This window comes from Oncorhynchus mykiss, chromosome 8 (genome assembly GCF_013265735.2).
Source record: "Oncorhynchus mykiss isolate Arlee chromosome 8, USDA_OmykA_1.1, whole genome shotgun sequence".
NCBI classification, from domain to species: domain Eukaryota; kingdom Metazoa; phylum Chordata; class Actinopteri; order Salmoniformes; family Salmonidae; genus Oncorhynchus; species Oncorhynchus mykiss.
The window spans coordinates 9,380,803-9,402,287 of record NC_048572.1 but is presented as its reverse complement, the minus strand read 5'-3'; the positions used below and the strand labels follow the sequence as shown (position 1 = coordinate 9,402,287).

Here is a 21,485-nt window from a genome sequence, read left to right as displayed (position 1 = left end):
AAAATCATTAAACAAAAACTGAAATAATACATTTCCATAAGTATTCAGACCCTTTACTCAGTACTTTGTTGAAGCAACTTTGGCAGCGATTACAGCCTCGAGTCTTCTTGGCTATGACGCTACAAGCTTGGCACACCTGTATTTGGGGAGTTTCTCCCATTCTTCTCTGCAGATCCTCTCAAGTTCTGTCAGGTTGGATGTGGAGCGTTGCTGCACAGCTATTTTCAGGTCTCGCCAGAGATGTTCGATCGGGTTCAAGTCCGGGCTCTGGCAGGGCCACTAAAGGACATTCAGAGACCTGTCCCGAAGCCATTTCTGCATTGTCCTTGCTGCTTATGCTTTGATCACACCGACAGCGTCATTGCGCAAAATAATACGCAGCATCATCTGGATATGTTTGCAACAAAAGTTCAATGTTCACCTTCTGCTCCCATTTCTGTCAAGTCGTCTACTCATACAGTTTGATGTATAGGTTCTATAAATCCAACGTTCTATAAATCCAACGTATGCACCACACCGAACACACTGCAACTGCCTCAGCAATGCAATGCTGCAAGGAAAACACAGGGTTCCATTGGAAATGAATGTAATTCTGGTGTTTCAAAATGCAATGACGCAGTCGGTGTGATAGAAGCGTCAGGGTTGTTGTCCTGTTGGAAGGTGAAACTTCTCCCCAGTCGGAGGTCCAGAGCGCTCTGGATCTCGCTGTACTCTGCTCTGTACATCTTTGCCTCGATCCAGACAAGTCTCAGAGTCTTTAGGTGCCTTTTGGCAAACTCATAGTGGCTACTGTCTGGCCACTCTACCATACAGGCCTGATTGGTGGAGTTCTGCAGAGATGGTTGTCCTTCTGGAAGGTTCTCCCATCTCCACAGAGGAACTGTAGAGCTCTGTCAGAGTGACCATGGGGTTCTTGGTCACCGCCCTGACCAAGGCCCTTCTCCCCCGATTGCTCAGTTTTGCCTGGGCGCCCAGCCAAAAGTTTTGAGAATGACACAAATATTAATTTTCAAAGTCTGCTGCCTCAGTTAGTATGATGGCAATTTGCATTTTTCCAGAATGTTACGAAGAGTGATCAGATGAATTGCAATTAATTGCAAAGTCCCTCTTTGCCATGCAAATGAACTGAATCCCCAAAAAACATTTCCACTGCATTTCAGCCCTGCCACAAAAGGACCAGCTGACATCATGTCAGAAATTCTCATTAACACAGGTGTGAGTGATGACGAGTTCAGCAGACTTTGTGAAAGCAGACTTTGTGAAAATTAATATTTGTGTCATTCTCAAAACTTTTGGCCACGACTGTAGAAAGTCTTGGTGGTTCCAAACTTCTTCCATTTAAGAATGATGAGGCCACTGTGTTCTTGGGGACCTTCAATGTTGCAGAAAGGTTTTGCTTTCCTTCCCCAGATCTATGCCTCGACACAATTCTGTCTCTGAGCTCTACGGACAATTCCTTCGACCTCATGGCTTGGTTTTTGCTCTGACATGCACTGTCAAGTGTGGGACCTTATATAGACAGGTGTGTGCCTTTCCAAATCATGTCCAATCAATTGAATTTACCACAGGTGGACTCCAATCAAGTTGTAGAAACATCTCCATGATGATCCATGGAAACAGGTGTTAGGGAAGATTCAGAATTTGTTGGTAACATATGTTAGATGTTTTATATTCATCAAATGTGTGTAAGTTAATTCTCATCAGAATGGTATTTTTGTGTTATTCTGTGGTGAGGTTGCAGTTATCTGTTCTATGTCAAAACTAAGTTGCCTGGGCCGCTGAGAGGGGAGAGGTCAAAGTGTCATCATGTGTAAACATATCTTTCACTCTCTACCTTTCCCATAGTGGGGAAAGGAAGGTTGCAGTGTCTGGAATCATTCTATGCTCCCTCTTATGTTGTTTCTATCTTAACCTATAGCCTCACCCTCCTCTCCGTGAGTTTGTCCAGGAGTTTGTATTTAGAGTGGGTTGTATCTAAATGACAATTTGATATATGCCTGTTGATTTGGAGGATTGGTTTATGGTTCTGGGGTTTGGGAAAGGAGACAAAGCTGAACGATGAATTATGTCTATGCTGTCTTATCCTGTGTGTGTGTCTTTACTATAAAGGACCTCAGTTACAATGTGGAAGGGGCTCTCAGAGAATTCACTGAGAGACACTGAATTTATCTGAGAGTCACAGGGTTGTGATAGAGCTCATATAATTAAAGATGGACTTTTATAACTAACTCTGACTTGTGTGTGGTTTGCTCCCATGATTTGGTAAATAGAGGAAATTTCCACGACACAGGATGCACCTGAGCTCAATTTCAAGTATCACAGCAAAGGGTCTGAATACTTATATAAATAAGGTATTTGTTTTTAAATTTACAAACATTTCCAAAAACATGTTTTCATTTTGTCATTATGGGGTATTGTGTGTAGATTGCAGAGGAAATAGTTAAATTTAATCAATTTTAGAATAAGGATTTAACAGAACATGTGGAAAAAAGTCAAGGGGTCTGAATATTTTCCGGTCGCTGTGTCTGCAGACATCACGTTTCTGTATGAAAATGCACTGCCCCATGTTACAACGATCTGTACACAATTCCTGGAAGCTGAAAACGTCAGTTTTTTTTTTCCCATGGCCTGCATACTCAGACATGTCACCCGTTGAGCATGTTTGGGACGCTCAGGATTGACTTGTACGACAGCATGTTCCAGTCAATACCCAGCAACTTCGTCGTGGGACAACATTACAGAGCCTGATCTACTCACTCTATGTGAAGGTGGTGTTGCGCTGCATGAGCCAAACCGGAAGATCAGAAAACCAGTCACGCCCCTACCTTAAGGTATCTGTGACCAACAGACCTATATCTGTATTACCAGTCAATTGACTGATGTCCTTATATGGACTGTAACTCAGTAAAATCCTTGAAATGGCACTTTTTTTTGTTCAGTATAACTCTCAGTACACATACAGCATTGCAGACTATTAGGCAATCGGCTCAAACACAAATTTCCTGTTTCACTAAGGTTCCAGATGCCAAAAACCTCAAGGTGATCAGTACATGTAGGGAAGGGCCATCCGCTAAGAGTCAGATGAAAGCCTTGGCTCGAGAAAAACAATTGTCAACTCCATTTTCATCATAGTCACAGCAATTGATTTAATTTTTTAAAAAATCTGTGGGTTGCTCCTGTCTGGTCTTGGTGGTTCTCTTTGGTCATCATTGAAATAGTCCAGGTTATCAATTTGTCTAAGGTCAACATTCATTAATCTAGTTAAACCTGTCTTTGGCTAGGTTTGATTTAAAACGTCACTTCTAGATTATCATCCTCCTGGAAATCACTTTAAAATGTAGACTAGGGCAAATCCAAGAACATTTTAAACCTTGTCTGAAATTCCATTTCAGTAAAAAAATAAAAGTTCAATTTAGTCTAGGATTAATCTGTGTCCATGAAACCTCCCCTTGGAGCCTAGTGCCAAATGGACGCCAAGTATTTTCACAGGCAGTTAACAGTAGGATGTTTTACAACTTTATTTGGTCATTTATGTTCCATTTTCATTCTCACATTGCCTAAGAATATCCAAGACGGGTTAAGGACTTCACAGCTCAAGATCATAACCTGAACTGTAAACTACAGTAGCAGCCATTTTATGCCACTATGCCCATACTCATCATATTGGTGTGATAACTACACGCTTTGAAGAGGAAATGGCACCAGTCAAAATTCATGGTCAGCTTTGGTCCTTAATTCAGTACGCCAATACCGGATCTCCCCTTGGAACCATAGAGGGGGACCTGAAACTGTTCAACGTCAGAAACGACAATCTATATGCAGCAAACATTCTTTAATTGATTGGAGGCAAAATACACAGAAAACAAATGCAGTGCATTTAGTGCTGTAGTATAAACCACAAAATACTCTCCACCCATATAGAAACATCACTCCATCTAGCGATCTTGATAAAACAGCCGCAAAGTAAATAGACTCATCTGGTAAAGCTGGAAGGTAGTGGGGGAAGGGGGGGGCATGCAAAATTGATGTTCCAAAACTGGTCGGTGGAGGCTTGTTTTGTTTCTAGATGGCGTCGATGTCAAGGTCGTCCTCTTCCTCAGCGGGCTTCTCTGGTGTCACAGTCTCCACTTTCAGCTCGCGGGCAGAGGACGAGTAGACCACCTGGGAAAGCGAAGTGGGGGGGGGGGGGGGGGGTTGAGGGAAATGTTAATTGGGTGTTAATCGAGACACTCCGGCACCACTCATTTCTCACCAGGATGCACAATAAACAGAACGGTTAGATAGAAATGTATTGAGTAGAAAAGACAAGTGCTCTGCCATGCAGAGTTGGGCATCATGTCAGCTCTACACCCATCTGAATAGATCCATGGACAGGGATCATTTGCATTTCAGTGCCGTAACACCAAACCTACGTCTTTGTGAATGACCGTCTTCAGGTAAATCAGCTGTAGCAATAAGTCATTACCTCCACGTTATCATCTTCCTCCTCATCCGCGCCGCTGCCCTCGCTCTCCTCTTCTGCCTCCTTAAGCCACTTGACGAAGGGTGCAGCCTTGGCGTGGATCTCTTTGGCCAGCTCTTTGGACACGTACTTCTTGGACACCTGAGACACACGGGATTGATGTGTTAAGAGGTAGCATGTGAGATGACTTGTAAGTCTCAGGTTCTAGTGTAGATTACCGGCTTTGAAAAGATTGGTTTAATATGTAAAATATCTTGGACGAGGCGTGTCTAACAAAATACATTCTCTCAAATGACACCGACCTAGATGAATAACAAAATGTTCCATCCTATTATCTCAGTTAGCCCTGATGGTCATCCTAGTTACCTTCTCAGCCCAGGCCAGGATGACATCCTCCTCAAGCAGGTCGGCGTCGTACAGGTCTTTGAGGACGATGGGCACGCGGGGCAGAAGCTGGGTCTGGTGAAGCTTCACCAGACACTCAAAGCCCCCCAGGAGGTACTTCTGGGCCTTCTTGTTGTTGTGGGTAAACTAGACACCAGAGAGGAGATTGAGCAAAAATCTATTGCCACAATAATTTTGTTGAGGTTATGCCAAACAATTAGTGTGACAGAACTGACCAGTTTGAGTTACGGCACAGAGCTAAGAGATGAAGGAGCCAGAACAGACACAGTAAAGCGAAGTGGGACTCACTCTGAGGAAGTGTCGTTTGTACTTCTTGATCTGGTCACGGATGTTCTCGTCCATCAGCAGCTCTGTCAGGATCAGCGGGGCCGTGTCCTTCACGTCCAGACGCTCCGCCTCCGCCAGGATCTCTTTATCCGAGGAGTCGACGGCACCATCTTCCTTCTTTTGCTGTGGAGGGAGTGACAAGAGGTGAGAGCCACCCAGAGACGTCTCACACAAACAGTTACAAGGACCTCATCTCTTTTATTTCATTCTTATACAACTGATAAGAGTCAAATTTATTTTTAAATCAACAGAGACCTGTCCAAAAGGCAGTAACAATGGTGCATTTGCACTCTGCTTAGTGCATGTTTATTTCCCAGACAAAACAGCCATAATACCTGGATGTAGCAAACAGTCTGGGATGAGAATAGTCTCGAGTTTATAGGCGGAACACAAGACTTGGATGAGCGAGGCACCCCGTCACCTCCGTAACACTCTTAAGGTCACTACTGTGACCGCAGTAAATAGAATTGGTACGACACGAGCAGAGGCAAATCTGAACTAAAGCCGTGGGGGGTTGTTTCCATGCAAGGCCCGGGGTCTTCAAATATGCAAGCGAGCAATAAGCAAGGCAGAGCGTGTTGAGTTGACAGGGCCCAGGTAAAACAGAAATGGGTTCGTTTCTGGACAGGGTCCTCCTGAGTCTGACCTTGACAAAGTTGTAGAAGAGGTTGACCCTCTCTTCCAGGGGTTTCTCCAGGTCCTCGCTGAGGGTCAGGTTCTTAGCATGCGCGCTGATCTCCTCCATTCGGCGCTGCTGGGCCTCCTCTGTCGTCTCTTCCCCCCAGTCCTGGTCATCATCGTCACCGTCCTACAGCAAATCCATCACATTTCATTTAAACAGTGCTTTTGAAAATAAGACAGTCAGCGCTACACAGTGGAAACTATTCCCATGAGGCTGAACGCTACAGAGAAACAAGAACAAGGAGATAATGGAGACGGGTTGCATTTAATTCCAGAAAGCTGTCCATTCAATACCCTTCATGGATCGAAGACAACTAGATAAGAAAGAAAAAGCTCTACCTAGAGCCTAGAAAACAGCTCTACCTAGACCCTAGGACCCTGCTTTCACCTATCCAGTTCTATCAGAAGTGTGAAGGATGATACTGAAACTTCTCCAGGTCAAGGTAGATCAAGCACCCCTCAGGTTTCTGCCGATGCTTTGAGGTCTGGCTGGCCACTGAGGCGATGAAGTGCTGGTACTCACCACAGCATCAGGGGCGTCTATGTCGTTGTGGTTGGAGGCTTCTCCATCACTGGAGCCGTTCTCCTTGTCCTTCTTCTTGCTCTTCTTCTCCTTCTTCTTGACAGACCCAGTGTCCTCTATTTGCAGAGAGAGAGAGAACGGCGGTAAGTCAGGACAGACAACTTATAATTTCTCGATGTCTTGTGTTTCTGACATTTACCCGACTGGAGAATGGTTCTTCAGTGTAATAAATTCAACAAACATACAGCCTTGGATGACTTGAGACAGTGCCAAGAAGTGCTGTGAGAACAGGTGCCACAGCAGACACTGCCCTCTGAGGATACTGCAATGCTCACTGCTGCTCATCTTTGACTCATGACAATGACTCATGTTAAAAAAAAAAAGGTGCATTGCGTAAGATTTCAGCAGCAAAATAGCACCCAACATGACTCATCTAGTGCCTTAAGTTTCTTGTGACCCATCAGACAAACTAATCCTGTGCCTAGTAGCAAAACAATAGCTGTGTTCACATGTGGTTTAAAAATGAAGGACATAGCATGTCTGGCATTGTTTTTAAACCAAGCCCACATTGAACAAGCCTCAGCCTGAACAACCCTGTACAGTACATTCTGAAATTTCCAGATTTTCAAAGAACAAATTAAATGAATGGAATTTCCAGAATGGCAATGCTGGGAAAGTATGCGTGTCCGACAAAGCAGTGTTCCTGAAAGAACTAAATAAGAATTAATATTTAAGAGTCGTAGCTTCCGTCAGAAAGCATTGGAACACGGTCTGGCTCACCTGGTGGGTTCCTGAGGATGAACGTGCAGAGCTTGTGTCGCGTGTCCAGCATGCCCCTGTAGCCGCAGGCCTTGCAGGAGTTCCCAATGGTTTGTTTTTTGGCGTTGATGTGCTGAAGGACAGAGAAACAAGTCAATCTTCAGTATGGTCTTATTAGTACTCAAGAAGCATAGCCTAAGCGGTAGCCAAAGCAACAATTGGCTTTTTTTTTTTCTCTTCTCGTAGCTAATCTTGTTAAGTTGGGTAGCAAAAAATATGCAGATGTGTGCATAACGTACGTAGGATGGCCAGTTTGAGAAGCTAATTGTGTTCTTGCTGTTAACACCTTTATGACCCCAATATTCTGTTTAATATCATCCCTGAAAATTAAATGGTGCTCAAGTACCATTGCTCTATGGGCCAGCTGCACAGACCTAGATCAAGCATGGCCTTGGGACTTGATAATTGAGCAGACAGCTAACGGCATTGTTCTAGACAGTGTAATACAGTATGATGTCTCGGTCGGCAAACACTGTCCTCTACTATAGTGCTTGAGGGCAAGGCCTACTGTAGAAAACCAATGAATAATGCAAGTGGTTCGTTCCTGTTCTTAGAATAGACTGCATTCACTTCATTCCAAAGGGACGCGACCAGTCTGTGACAGGCGTATGAATAAGCCCAGTGTGGCCAGGAAAGATGTGCACGGATCCTGTGTCAGTTTATGATTGGTTTAGGGGGATGAGACTTCGCTAGTAACATTATTCTCAACATCTGAACCTAATCGAGCATCTGATGCAAGATTTTAGTTCTCGGTTTTCGAGATGAATCAAAGTTCATCTGACCTATTCTATACATTGCCATTGGGAATGTTTCAGGCCCTGATGAACAAGCACCTTGCCGCCTCCACAGATACGCAAGGTGTCAGCAGGCCCCAGACTGACTGCAGCATCCTGAGCCCCATGGAGAGATCATGCGACACCTACAGGAAGTGCCTGGATCGCTGCAGTGCAGGGGACGGAAAAACACAACGCCACGTCGGGGAAACACTGATTTTCTATCAAATTAGGGTCATCCATTGACCAGTATAGCTTGTCTATCTAATTCTGTGCTAATCCTCTATGAGGACAACTTTAAACATATTATAGGAGATATGCATCTATCAAACAGCAATACCCCTCACGCAAGGTTTAGAACCTGACAATTCGGTATCAATACATTGGATTTCTAGTCAGCTCTGACATAAGAACCCCTGCCAACTAAACAGTGTCAGCCAGCCACAGTTAACCGCTGAAAGCTGTGGAATGAGTCACTGTGCACATTTCATCCGGTCATCTGTAACAGCACTGGAGTTCTCTCGGCAAAGCATCCGTGCATCGACTCGTGATGCAGGCCCTGCCTAGACATGCCCCACTGCAGAACAGAACCCCCATGGCTGCGCAGACCGGTGACAGTGCTGACCTAATTACAATAGAAACCTGTCCTGTCAGCGAAAACACAACACAGAGGGGTGTGGTGGGACCATCGAGTTCCCCCCTCCCTCCCTGTTGGGACAAGACAACACAGAGGGGTGTGGTGGGACCATCGAGTTCCCCCCTCCCTCCCTGTTGGGACAAGACAACACAGAGGGGTGTGATGTGACCATCGAGTTCCCCCCTCCCTCCCTGTTGGGACAAGACAACACAGAGGGGTGTGGTGGGACCATCAAGTTCCCCCCTCCCTCCCTGTTGGGACAAGACAACAGAGGGGTGTGATGGGACCATCGAGTTTCCCCCTCCCTCCCTGTTGGGACAAGACAACACAGAGGGGTGTGGTGGGACCATCGAGTTTCCCCCTCCCTCCCTGTTGGGACAAGACAACACAGAGGGGTGTGGTGGGACCATCGAGTTCCCCCCCTCCCTCCCTGTTGGGACAAGACAACACAGAGGGGTGTGATGGGACCATCGAGTTCCCCCCTCCCTCCCTGTTGGGACAAGACAACACAGAGGGGTGTGGTGGGACCATCGAGTTCCTCCCTCCCTGTTGGGACAAGACAACACAGAGGGGTGTGGTGGGACCATCGAGTTCCTCCCTCCCTGTTGGGACAAGACAACACAGAGGATACCAAGTCCAGCAGAAAGGGCTGTTTGGATGACGAAAAAACAAAGCAAATACCAAAAAGGAAGCTCCAGCATGTCACACTGCACCTGCAAAACAGTGGATTTGGTATCTAAAAGGAAGCTCCAGCATGTCACACTGCACCTGCAAAACAGTGGATTTGGTATCTAAAAGGAAGCTCCAGCATGTCACACTGCACCTGCAAAACAGTGGATTTGGTATCTAAAAGGAAGGGAACCCGGTCAGTCCTGGTTGGATCTAGGAAAAGAGTACGGCCAAAAGCTAAAATGGAGTGATAGTGCAGTGCGTGCCCCCCCCCCCCCCCTTAATTCATTCAATAGCAGAGGGCGGGTCAGTTTCAATGAAGTCTTTTCCAGGATCTGACAAATGCGAGGAAAATCTTTCCATACTATTTACCAGGTCAGTTTCAGGATTGTCACATTCGGGACACAGCACAAACTTGCGGATGAATCCGTCCAGCATGTCCTGCAGCTTGTTCGCTTCGTGCGACCCATTGACGATGAAGCGGTCGTTCTTGGCGTCAAACTGGGTCTGGGCACCCAACTCACAACCAAAGAACTTGGTGGGATCTGGATAAGGAGAACAAGAAATAAAATGTCAGTTTACTTTGTCCAAATATGATCAGATTAAAGCTTTTACCTTCCTCATTAGGTTGGAGAGCTTGCCTTATTGTATTTTGTGCCGACGTTCGTAGCCTCACCTCTTTCCTACAGATGAAAGGTGTTCCAACATATTGCCATGTCAAAATGAGTCCACATCCCACAACATCAGTTGTGTAGATTGGCCACATCCCCCAATCCAAAATGAATGGAAAAGATAAGCAGCATTTAACTTCCAGATTTGCTGTGCTCATCTTTTCCATTCATTTTGTGTTGATGCCACAGGTCTATAGCCCAATCTACCACACACCATATTGTGGGACCTGGACTCATCTTGATGTCAAGACTATATCCAAAAATCATCCAATAAACTTTAAATGTGGAGTGCCATGTCCCCTTTTAACCTATCGTTAGATGACTGGGCACAATGTAGGGAACAGAGAGAGGCATTTACAAGTACTAAAAACTATTCCAAACTATTCACAACCTCGTGAAATAGATGTCAATCTAGTCGCTCAGACCATTGCCCAAAAGGCCGGGGTGTGTTCAGCAGGACAATGTTGTGGAACATTCAGATAGAAAATGGCCTGTTATAAATAAACGTGGCATTTCTACCTGCAAAAGTTGGACAACATTTGGCTACTGAAGGTGTCCCTTGGAACGGAGGTGGTGGGGGGGGGGGGGGGTATACTTACAGGTGGGAGGCCTATTCAGAGACTTGGCAACGTCAGTCATGTTGACTATAACAGTCTTTATACCATTCCCCTTGCCTTCCACCTGGAGGATGAGACATGAGAAACAACATTAGTTGAAGACATTTTTTTTATTTTACCTTTATTTAAACTAGGCAAGTCAGTTAAGAACAAATTCTTATTTTCAACGATGGCCTATTAACAGTGGGTTAACTGCCTTGTTCAGGGGCAGAACGACAGATTTTGACCTTATCAGCTCAGGGATTTGATGTCGCAACTTTTCGGTTACTAGATCCAACGCTCCAACCACTAGGCTACCTGCCGCCCCTTCCAACTGGATCACATTCTGACAGCGTAAAATCCCTTTGAACGTGCACCACCAATCAAGATGCTCCTCACGTGTGAGACATTTACGTAACATTTTGTAAACCATTTTGTAACCTTTTTATTTAACTAAGCAAGTCAGTTAAGATCAAATTCTTATTAACAATGACGGCCTACACTGGACAAACCCAGACGACGCTGGGCCAATTAAGCGTCGCCCTATGGGACTCCCAATCATGGCCGAATGTAATGCAGCCTGAAATGATGTCTTTCAGAGGAAATCTCCTTCTGTGTCTTAAGAACAAGTTAACCTGCAGTTAAGCTATGGGTGGCCTTATTCTCTTGCCTCAAGCACTGAAATGGATTGGTTAGGTTTCTATCATATTGATTTCCTTTATTTTATTGCGGGAAACATGGGAATGAAGCTTTGACTATTGGGACATCCCTAGGACACTGGACTAGTTGTGCTCTGGTCACTGACCAAACCCTCAATGGGAACAACTCAACTGTTCCAAGGAAGACATTTCCCCTAACCACAGGTCTAGAATCAGATCCTGACCTCCAAACCATTAGGGATGACAGTGACTCCGGTCAACTATGACCCCGTACTCACCTTGGCGATTATACGGGGCATCTTGTATCGGTAGAACTGATCCAACACGCTGCGGTTGACATTGACGGACATGGTGGCTGGCCGCAGGCTTTATCAGTACGATAGAAAGATCTTGGACTGCAAATTTTTGGTATCCTCTGTCTGGCGAAGATGGGATGACATAAACGACTGGAAGAGGGTTCGGGCTCGGACATGAAAAAGGTCTTGCCAATGAGGCTGCAAGCTCCGCGCTTGTAGGTTAAGTTCACCCCACACAGGTTCCAACAGCTGCGCAACAGCTCTGAGAAGAGAGGGGGGGGGGAAAGACTTTTGATCGGTGGAAGACATCACAGCAAAGAATGAATGTTAGTACATTTATACTATCTTGTGAGACCGGTACTAGACATGATTCCCTATTGGCGTCCCACCCTTGCCCCAAGGTCACTTATCTGTGGTGAACACCTGCCAAAAGGCGTAACCTCAACTGTATGTTCTTGCGCGATATTCCAAATGACTATTGCGAGAATAATTTTTATATGAGCGTTTAGGTCCGCTTGTTTCCATGTCTTTTTGGTCTCGTCTCCTTTGCGCCTTCCCATTTACACCAGAGATCTGTATATAATGACGAGATGCTCATGTCTCCGCCCTAACAATTGGAGTTATTGTCCCAAAGACAAGCGACAATAGAAATACATTGGGGATTATTTAGGACAGACTTCAGCGAGTGAAACCTTGTGCATCGCATCTTCTGCCACACACAAACTCACAATAAAAATATATCACTTCCACCTCACTATTTACATGAGGTTTGGTCCAACAGACAAAAAATATTAAGATTTGTCAAAATGGACACATTTTACTGTAAAAGAGAAGTTAACCTTCCTTCTAACAATACTCTTATTGTGTCTCAACTCTTCAATTAGCACACAGAGCAGACACTACAAAAATGAACATTGATTCTGGAAAATGATCAGTTTGTCACACCTGGCATTGCAGTACCACATACTACTAGCTAGCTGTCTAGTCAGTGATTTATAAAAGATGTCCAACAAGCATTAAAAAAAACAAGGAACTGGCACATTCTTATTCTGCGAAAGGTAGGCCACTTGATTTCAACATCTGAACAAAGTGAAGAGGCTGTTCAAACAGTTGGATACAGAAGGGTGTGTTTACAACAATTCCACAGTTCTTCCTTGTTAGCTAGCTAATAGATCCAACTTGGTTAAACTTGAAATATAAAAGATTAGCTGGCTACTTGCTAGCATGTAGGCTTGTGCTGAGAGTGTTTGAGACCTGTGCTCATTTTATATAAATGCACAATACAAGAAGTTATTCATTAGTTCTGGTTAAATTAACAAAATAGGCATTTTAATACAGACTTGAATGCCATCTGTTTTTTTTGCCATCAGTTTACACTTTGGATAAAATTATTAAATGAATGAGTCTTGTGGAAGGCTTATATTTATCCTTGGTATAATTTCACAAGCCCTGAATTCATTAGATTATTACTGACTGTTTGTAATGAAGTTTAATAGTAGAACGTTTATTTAGAGAAATAAACACATTGTGAATCGCCCTGAAGAGTGAAAAAAAAAGAGTAGATCTTTAGGCCATATCGCCCGCCGTAGGTTATATCCCATCATTTAGGATAGTACTGAAGTAGCCATTACTTCTTTTTTTTTACGTGAAAAGTACGAATATAGCTTATTTTTCTTATCTTCTTCCAAAAAAAAACACAATGTACAAGTTAATTTGGAAAATAATAAACTGGCCTACAAACAGTAGTATCATGTGGTTAGCTATGCCATTGTAGCTTGCCAACACTAACCATAGGAAAATGCACACATATCTATTACTCAAACATATGGCATATGAATCATATAACGTACGTGCACTACAGTGAGTTTCAATATAAACCTAACACGTCAATTCCACTATTGGTACGAAAATATAAAATTGCCAATATTAGCTAACATTATCACTATTAAATCATGGCACATGTAATAGGCAAGAATGGGGTTTGAGAAGCAAACCAGGCCTCGGTTGAGCAATGTGCTGCAGAGTGCGTCATTCAGAGGAACAGTACGCGAGGGGAGGAAGACGCCATCTTGGCCCACCTACGAGGCGCATTCACCGTAAGAACATGCTGTAAATAAATGCAGCACGAAATGCCACACAGTAATTAAAGTATAATTGAGTTTAAAATACCTTTCCCATCCGTCGCTCCTGTCGTCCGGGTACTCACCGTTTTCGCAAAACAAAGACATAAACACACCGCTGGTCGCCCAGAGACGCAATAAAGTGTTGTGTGGATGAGCAGTAACGTTAGGGTTGTGGAGAACAAGCGGCACTGCAACAGTGCCGAAAGAGCAGTCCGACCTTACGGTGGAGGGTACTAGAGCCCGCAGAGAAAACTCGAGACGCCCAAAAATGGGGTATCTGGAATAAACCAAAAAGGGACACTCAAATCAGTACAAAATGACAGGTGTCAGCTGTAATAACTAGTTAACATTAGCCAATGACTATAACATATGGAAGCCACAGAAACGTTAACTAACCTAGTTATAGTTGGCCAATTTTTTTTTTTATACAAGTTGATTTGCTCTGTTACCCTTGAATATTTGCTGAATAATTAACATAAAATATATATATATTTTTTTTAAAGGTCATCTAGCTTAGTCATCATTGCGCTTCAAACTTGCTTCGACTCACCTCCAGAACGTTCTCAGTCGGTTCTTGCAACGCCACTGTAATGTAGCTGTCAATCTACACCAGCTCCGTCACTACTTACGCCCATTTTGTACGACGTCACTTAAAATGGCAACTTCTTACTCGTTTATTTGGGTGCCAATCATTGTTGGCTGAGACGCAATCTCACGAGCTCGCGACAGTAAAATTGATGGGGGAAAAAATATGAATGAAAAATGAGGACACTTGTTCAATTGGATGAGATCCCTACATTTTGAGGACAGGTTCATTTATATTATGCGGTGGCTTTTCTGTCTCCAGGAAATATCAGTTAATATCAGTTATCAGTTCTTATTAAGTGTCAAATGTGGATTCCAACAAGCTTTACATATAATGTCAGGTGTCCTTTACCTTAAAAACATCGAAATATGCACACTGAAAAGGAATTTTATGCATTTTAAACACTTTTTTGTCACTGGATGTAGGCGTTTTTGCCATGTCCCCAGGTGTTATCAACTTCCACAAGAAATATACAATCAAATAATCAAAGTTAAAAAAAATATTTCTTAATTGTTTTTAGTCCTATTTAAAGTATATTTCATAAAGAAAGTTTTTTTTCCTCATCATTATTGTGTTTATTATTTTTTATTTAATATGTTCTGTGTGTCCCTGATATCCCTTTCCACCCTGTTGGCTTGTTGTAATTCTCCATGTAAGAAAACAACCCTTTGTGGCAATGACAGCACATTCAGGAAGTGTCATAATGTCTTTGGTGGGAAAGCTATGGTGCAAAGCTAAATACAAATGAACTCTCAGTTGTATCTATTTGTCATGTTGTTAGTCTGTATGTCCCACTCATAAATGTCCATCCTGTTAGGCAAAAAAAATAAAAAAATCTAGATGTTAAAATATGTTTGATAGAGAAGTTAAAATCCTGTTCAAGTGTTCACTGTTTTACTAGGTCAGTCTTGCTCACTCACAGAGCTATGGCTAATTTATGCTCAAAATGTCCACCCTGTTAGGTTCCACCCTGTTAGGGTTATGCACCTAACAAATTGGAAAATGCACCAAAAATGTGTTTATAGTGCCTGAGCTCGACCAATTATGTTTTTCTGAAAATCAAGCATGTCATTTTTCTGATAGTCTTTTTTTTAGTATTCTATCATTCATTCCTATAGAAATAATTTGGTAGAGAACTAGCCCTGATGCACTTAAGAGTTTTTACACTGTTTTTACATTGTGCTGGACTCTGTAAAAAAAGAAAGAAACACTGTAAAAACTCTCTTGGTTGCTTTGAAGCTAGGAGAGAGCATGCACATGTTAAAGTATAACATATGAGAGAGTGCTTACGCGGTGGCTCAGTTACTTCTTTTAAACTGTATGTAAACTGCAATACATCTCTTTGTGGTGGCACGTATAATGGTCAGTCGGCCTGGGCAGAGAGGGCTGCATACAGGCCGAAGTCTCTGGACATGTTTTCAGCCACTGTAGTAAAAAAACAAATACAGCTCTAGCAGGGTGTGAGGCCAGGGGACAGATTGCTAAAGCATGTGGAATGCTGGTCTGAATAGAGTGGACCACTGGCAACCTTTCTGGATTACCTGTGGAATTATTGTTGGGGGTGGAGAGTGGAGGCTGAGTTGTTGTTGACCACTGAAATCTGGGGCAACCTAGTTCAACAGTGAGCAAAGCATTTAACCCTTACTGACCACCAAAATTAAGATTATAGCCTCCCTCATGTGTAGTGTATATAAGAATAATATGCTATGCTTCATAGTTACAATTCGTCTTACTTCCTTTTCAGGGTACAGTATGCCCACAGGCACAGTCCACACCACAGCTTTGTTGACAGGACCTGGTTCACTTTGAAAATATTAATTTACTGAGTGTGGTGCTCAGTTATGCCATTGTGCACTTTAACAAAAAAATATTGCCTGTTCAACAACATGTTGGCGGAATCGTCTGGCGAACACTCCACCAAGTCAAGCATTCACACCGTGCCATCATGTGAGCTTAATTGACATTTCAAACTGTTCCACAATCCACAGCGGTTGGGTTCAGCAACTGCACTAAAAAGCAAACTGGGGTCATTCATTTGATTGCATGCTGCTGCTGGCTCTATGGAAAAAAAAGCTGACTTTACTACTTTTAAAACCTGCCAGACGTACGGTTCATCTACTCTATGCCAATCAGATCCTCCCTTCAGGGTTGGAATTGGTGTGACCTCAGTTTAACCTTTCACCTCACCTCATGTCAGAAATAGACTTGCAACCCAAAATGGAAACTCAAGAGTGTGAAGGCAAAGCGACACTCAAAAGATGAACAGATAGGACAATCAAATGAGATTTCAATTAACTTGACAAAATCAAACTGTGAATAGTAATAAACACGTTTTATTTGGCTAATGGATTGAAAACAATGAAGAAAGTCAGTCTTTCCAACTGATATCTATATAGGTACATGTCAAATCTGTCTGATTTACAAGAATACATTTGTCAGGCCACACCCCTATGCACATTAATTGGTTCGTAATGGCCACATTCGAGCTAAAAATCTTATCATATTTATCTACTCCTTGGACTATAGATGCTGTATGCTATTGTCTACCATCTACAACAACATCTTCTTTCACTAAAATGAAAAATACTTTTACTAACATAGCTTACATAGATTTTACTTATATAGTCTACTAAAGAAAATCAGACCTATCCATACTAGGCTATTATTAAACTGCTTCAGTTTCTGTTCATCTTAAATTCTACATCTAACACACCTCCTACTTCCATAACAAATATTTGTAGACGGCTGAAGCAAGCACACACATTTTCTTTAGGACATTTAACCTTTCTAGTTGTAAAGTATGTATTTTTTCAGGTCATTACATATGTAGGATCTTAATTTGATCCCTCTGTTGCAGGATAACTTTCCTGCAATGGAGGGAATTTAACTTGCGGTTTAAAAAGGCTTCTGAAGTTTGAAATTTCCAATTTGAAATTTCAGACTTGATTTTCCCTTACGAAAAATGTATCAACCCGAACAAAAATCTCCACATAAAAATTATAATTTCTTGTTGCTGGAGTTTTTTTTCTTCCTGATGTAGCAAACTGGGCTCAAATTAAGATCCTACATCTGTATGCAATTACTGTAATCATGTCTACATATAGTCATATCAAAGTTCCTGGCCACCTTGGTTAGCGTACACTGCGCCCAGCCCGCCACAGGAGTCGCTGGTGCGCGATGAGACATGGACACCCCTACCGACCAAGCCCTCCCTAACCCGGGCGACGCTAGGCCAATTGTGCGTCGCCCCACGGACCTCCCGGTCGCGGCCGGTTACGACAGAGCCATCAGGGACTCTGATGGCACAGCTGGCGCTGCAGTACAGCACCCTTAACCACTGCGCCACCCGGGAGGCCCTTCAAAGTTCCTTTCTGTGTCAATGAAAGTATCTTAACAGATGGTCCAAAACCAAAATGGATCCCATGCTGAAATCCAAGCCCAGGATAGAGGGGCTGAGTGAATTTGGTCTGGACTCTGTGGAGGAGGGTCATTGTATCAGAGACGTTGTAAAAGGACAGAGTACCTGCCTTGTGGTCTAGGTACACTCCTACTCTGGAGGAGTAGGGGACACGTATGGCAGTCTTTTTATCATTGTGGTAGAAAGAACAGCCCGAGTGAGAGCAGATTAAACACCAGGATTGATCATTCTGTCCAAACAAACACTCCTCTCTGCATTTCCTGCTGATGCCTTTATATGAGACAGCTATATAAACCCCAAACCCTCTCCACTCAACCTCCCAGTAGCAGGCTCCAGACAGACCCTTGCTACATAGGACCTGTGGGTGTGAGGTAAATCTGTCTGGATGGTCAGGATAGGACTCGAACCTAGAACTCCATGTCACCTTTCTGTTCCCCTCAGATAGACACAGACGGTTATGTACTGTGTTGGGATCCAATGTAAGCTGATCCAGTCCAGGTACCTTGGTCATTTCCTTCTTAAATACATCTTCTAGTTGCTTTTTCAGCCCAGAGAGTAATGTCTTTACACCCTCAAAGGAGATGCTTTGGTTGACGGTGATGATCTCAGATCCAGGAGGGTCAGAGAGAGACTGGAAACTCTGGAGGAAATGGATATGATCCTCTGTGTTTGAGAGCTGCTCCAACTCAGCGTCTCTCCTCCTCAACTCAGCGACCTCCTGCTTCAATTGCTCCAGGAGTTCTTCAGCCAGAATCACTTCAATCTTCTCCTGGGCTCTGATCAACTCCTTCACCTCAGAGCAACTTCGTTCAATGGAGCGCATCAGCTCAGTAAATATCCTCTCAGTGTCCTCTATCGCTGCCTGAACAGAGAACTTGAGTGACTTCATAGACTGTCTCACCTCCTGCATCTCCTTCTCTCTCTTCTGGATTCTCTGCTGGGACTTCTGCCTTTTGTTCTCCAACTGCCTTTGTTTCTCAGTCCTTTCTGCTGCAACTGAGACTGTATCGTGGCCTTTATGTTCATCTAATAAACACTGATAACAGATAAACTGCTGATCGGTGCGGCAGTAAACCTCTAACAGTTTGTCATGACGAGAGCAGATCTTCTCTTGTAGTTGTGTGGAGGCTTTGATCAGCTTGTGCTTCTTGAAAGCAGGAGATTCATGGTGAGGCTGGAGGTGAGTCTCACAGTAAGAGGCCAGACACCCCAGGCAGGACATGACGGCTTTGAGTTTTCTCCCAGTGCAGAAGTCACACTCCACATCTCCAGATCCAGCATAATAGTGAACTGGAGAAGCAACTTCAAGTCTTTCCTTCAGTTTTTCCACTAATTCAGCCAGCAGAGTGTTTTTCCTCAGAACTGGTCGAGGAAAAAATCTTTCCTTGCACAGTGGGCAGCTGTAGACACCCTTCTGATTATCCTGATCCCAGTAACCCTTCATACAGCCCATGCAGTAGCTGTGCCCACAGGGAATAGTCACTGGATCCTTCTGTGTATCCAGACAAATAGAACAACTGATCGAGTCCATAGCTTCTGCCATTTTGCCGCACTCACTTCCTGGTTCTGTGTGTGAGCATGTGCACTCTGAACCTCTAGAGGGTGTGGTGTTGGATAGAGGCCAAGAAGAGATTAGCTCTGATTGGAGAGACAAAATTCCACACCCCTTATAATACATTCAAAATGTCTTCTTCTTATCTCTGGTAACAGAATAAATGTTTTATTATTTTAAGCAAATCTTAGTTAGGGTGCTGAGTCAAGGCCTCAGACCTAAGTCAACTAATGTCCCAGGTATGTAAGCTACTTTTGTAAGGGATCTCGTCCTCCTCTTCTGAGGAGGAGAAGCGAGAAGGATCGGAGGACCAAAACGCAGCGTGGTAAGTGTCCATAATGTTTATTTTAAAACAAACTGAACACTACGAAATACAAAACAATAAACGTGAAATGAACGAAACAGTCCCGTGTGGCGACAAACACTGACACGGAAGACAAACACCCACAACTCAAAAGTGAAACCCAGGCTACCTAAGTATGATTCTCAATCAGGGACAACAATTGACAGCTGCCTCTGACTGAGAACCATACTAGGCCGAACACAAAAACCAACATAGAAAAACAAACAGACAGCCCACCCCAACTCATACTAAAACAAAGACAAAAACAAAGGAACTAAGGTCAGAACGTGACAACTTTTCAGCTGACTTGGGGATTAAGCTGAGGTCTAGAACTTAGGGAATGATTTGTACCGAATACAATGCTCTTAGTTTTAGAGATGTTTAGGACCAGTTTATTACTGGCCACCCATTCCAAAACAGACAGCAATTCTTCAGGGTTTCAGCGACTTCATTAGCTGTGGTTGCTGACACATATATGGTTGAATCATCAGCATGCATGGACACACAGGCTTTGTTTAATGCCAGTGGCAGGTCATGGGTAAAAATAGAAAAGAGTATGTATTTGTATACATAAAAGCCCTGAAAACAATTTGATGACATTCGGATGTTATAACATTATAATAGATAGACATTTTTATCATAGTTCCAATAAATGCCAAAAGAACAACAGAAAATACCGTACTATAACAGCCCAAATAACATTATGCAAATGAATTTAGTTATTGGTCAACATGGCATGTTCACAATAGAATTGAAGGCTATTTGTAGAATAATTTTACAAGAAATCAATATGATTACACTCAAAATATAAGCCTACTCCTTTTCAAATTATAACCACTAGGGGGGAGCAGAGTTTAAAATATGAAATCTATGAATGTGTCTCGGAATGATCTGTTCACTGAGAACCTTTAAACAAAGCAATGTAAATGAAATTATAATTTGACATTTCTTTTTCATATAGTCATGTTCTATACATATCTGTCACAATCCATCGTCTGCTGTTGCTAAATCCATCTATCAAGAAAAAGCCCTTAATGAACTTTAGCGAAATACTAATTTGACATGTTGTTATTTATTAGGGTTAGTCTGGAAATGCTTGAGCTGAGGTAATGGAAATGTCAGCATTGCTGTACAAAATCACATAAATAATTCTGCCAGTCCTTTCTCCTCTATAAGCAATCATCACAGTCATAAGAACGGATTTCCCTCAACATCATCAACAACAAGAACACATTTCCTTTTTCACAATATGTTCATTTCCCCCTTCAGAGTCTCATCTGAGAAACCATTCTGTTGAGTGAGATCTCTTTATAGGGCTATTGTCATTTCCATGCCATAGTTTTAATTAAATCAAATAAGTAGACGAATACGTTTTATCCCCAGAATTTACCAACAACTTCACAGAGGAAGGAGATTGCTTCTATTGGTCTGTACTATGTTTCCCATTATTCTAATGGTATGTATTGTATTGAAATGTTGTGATACAAAGTCACTAATGTAATTTTGGCTTGATCATTATCAAGGTTTCCCAAACTCAGTCCTGGGGCTCCACCTGGGTGCACAGTTTTGTTTTTGCCCTAGCACTACACAGCTGATTCAAATAATCAAAGCTTGATGATGAGTTATTTGAATCAGCTGTGTAGTGCTAGGGCAAAAACCAAAATGGGAGCCACAGGTCAGAGTTTAGGAAACCCCAGAGTTTAGGAAACCCTTGTTTATGAATTGTAGTTTTAATTTGATTACAGCTTCGTCTGATTTTTTTTCTAGAACACTCATGACATGTTATGACATTGGCTCCATAACCAAGGAGCATCCTTCATTGATTTTGATGGGTTTCATCATTCTACAGTAGTTGACCTCAACCCATAAAAAAATAAATAAGAATACAAGCGTTTTAAGTAAGAATACAAAATAAAATACTTTAGGCCAATGAATTCTAGTCCTG

The 21,485-nt window shown here is 42.9% G+C and overlaps 2 protein-coding genes across 3 annotated transcripts; both read right to left on the bottom strand.

The window, feature by feature from the left end:
* Positions 1-3,496: 3,496 nt before the first annotated feature.
* On the bottom strand, positions 3,497-14,314 carry LOC110529333 (eukaryotic translation initiation factor 5). Of its 2 annotated transcripts, none has more exons than XM_036984695.1 (12): positions 14,192-14,314; positions 13,688-13,918; positions 11,501-11,780; positions 10,567-10,648; positions 9,669-9,841; positions 7,179-7,290; positions 6,399-6,514; positions 5,841-6,002; positions 5,156-5,317; positions 4,829-4,993; positions 4,466-4,603; positions 3,497-4,161 (listed from the first exon to the last, which is right to left on the bottom strand). In XM_036984695.1, the coding sequence occupies exons 3-12, from the start codon at positions 11,570-11,572 to the stop codon at positions 4,063-4,065; spliced, it is 1,281 nt and encodes a 426-aa protein (XP_036840590.1). In that variant the 5' UTR covers positions 11,573-11,780; positions 13,688-13,918; positions 14,192-14,314; the 3' UTR covers positions 3,497-4,062. The 2 variants fall into 2 exon arrangements, with proteins under 2 accessions (XP_036840590.1, XP_036840591.1); XM_036984696.1 differs by having other exon boundaries at positions 13,725-13,918.
* A 3,154-nt stretch (positions 14,315-17,468) lies between these two features.
* LOC110529332 (tripartite motif-containing protein 16-like) lies at positions 17,469-19,201 on the bottom strand. Its single transcript, XM_021611465.2, has one exon. The coding sequence runs from the start codon at positions 19,186-19,188 to the stop codon at positions 17,515-17,517; it is 1,674 nt and encodes a 557-aa protein (XP_021467140.1). The 5' UTR covers positions 19,189-19,201; the 3' UTR covers positions 17,469-17,514.
* Between the last annotated feature and the right edge of the window lie 2,284 nt (positions 19,202-21,485).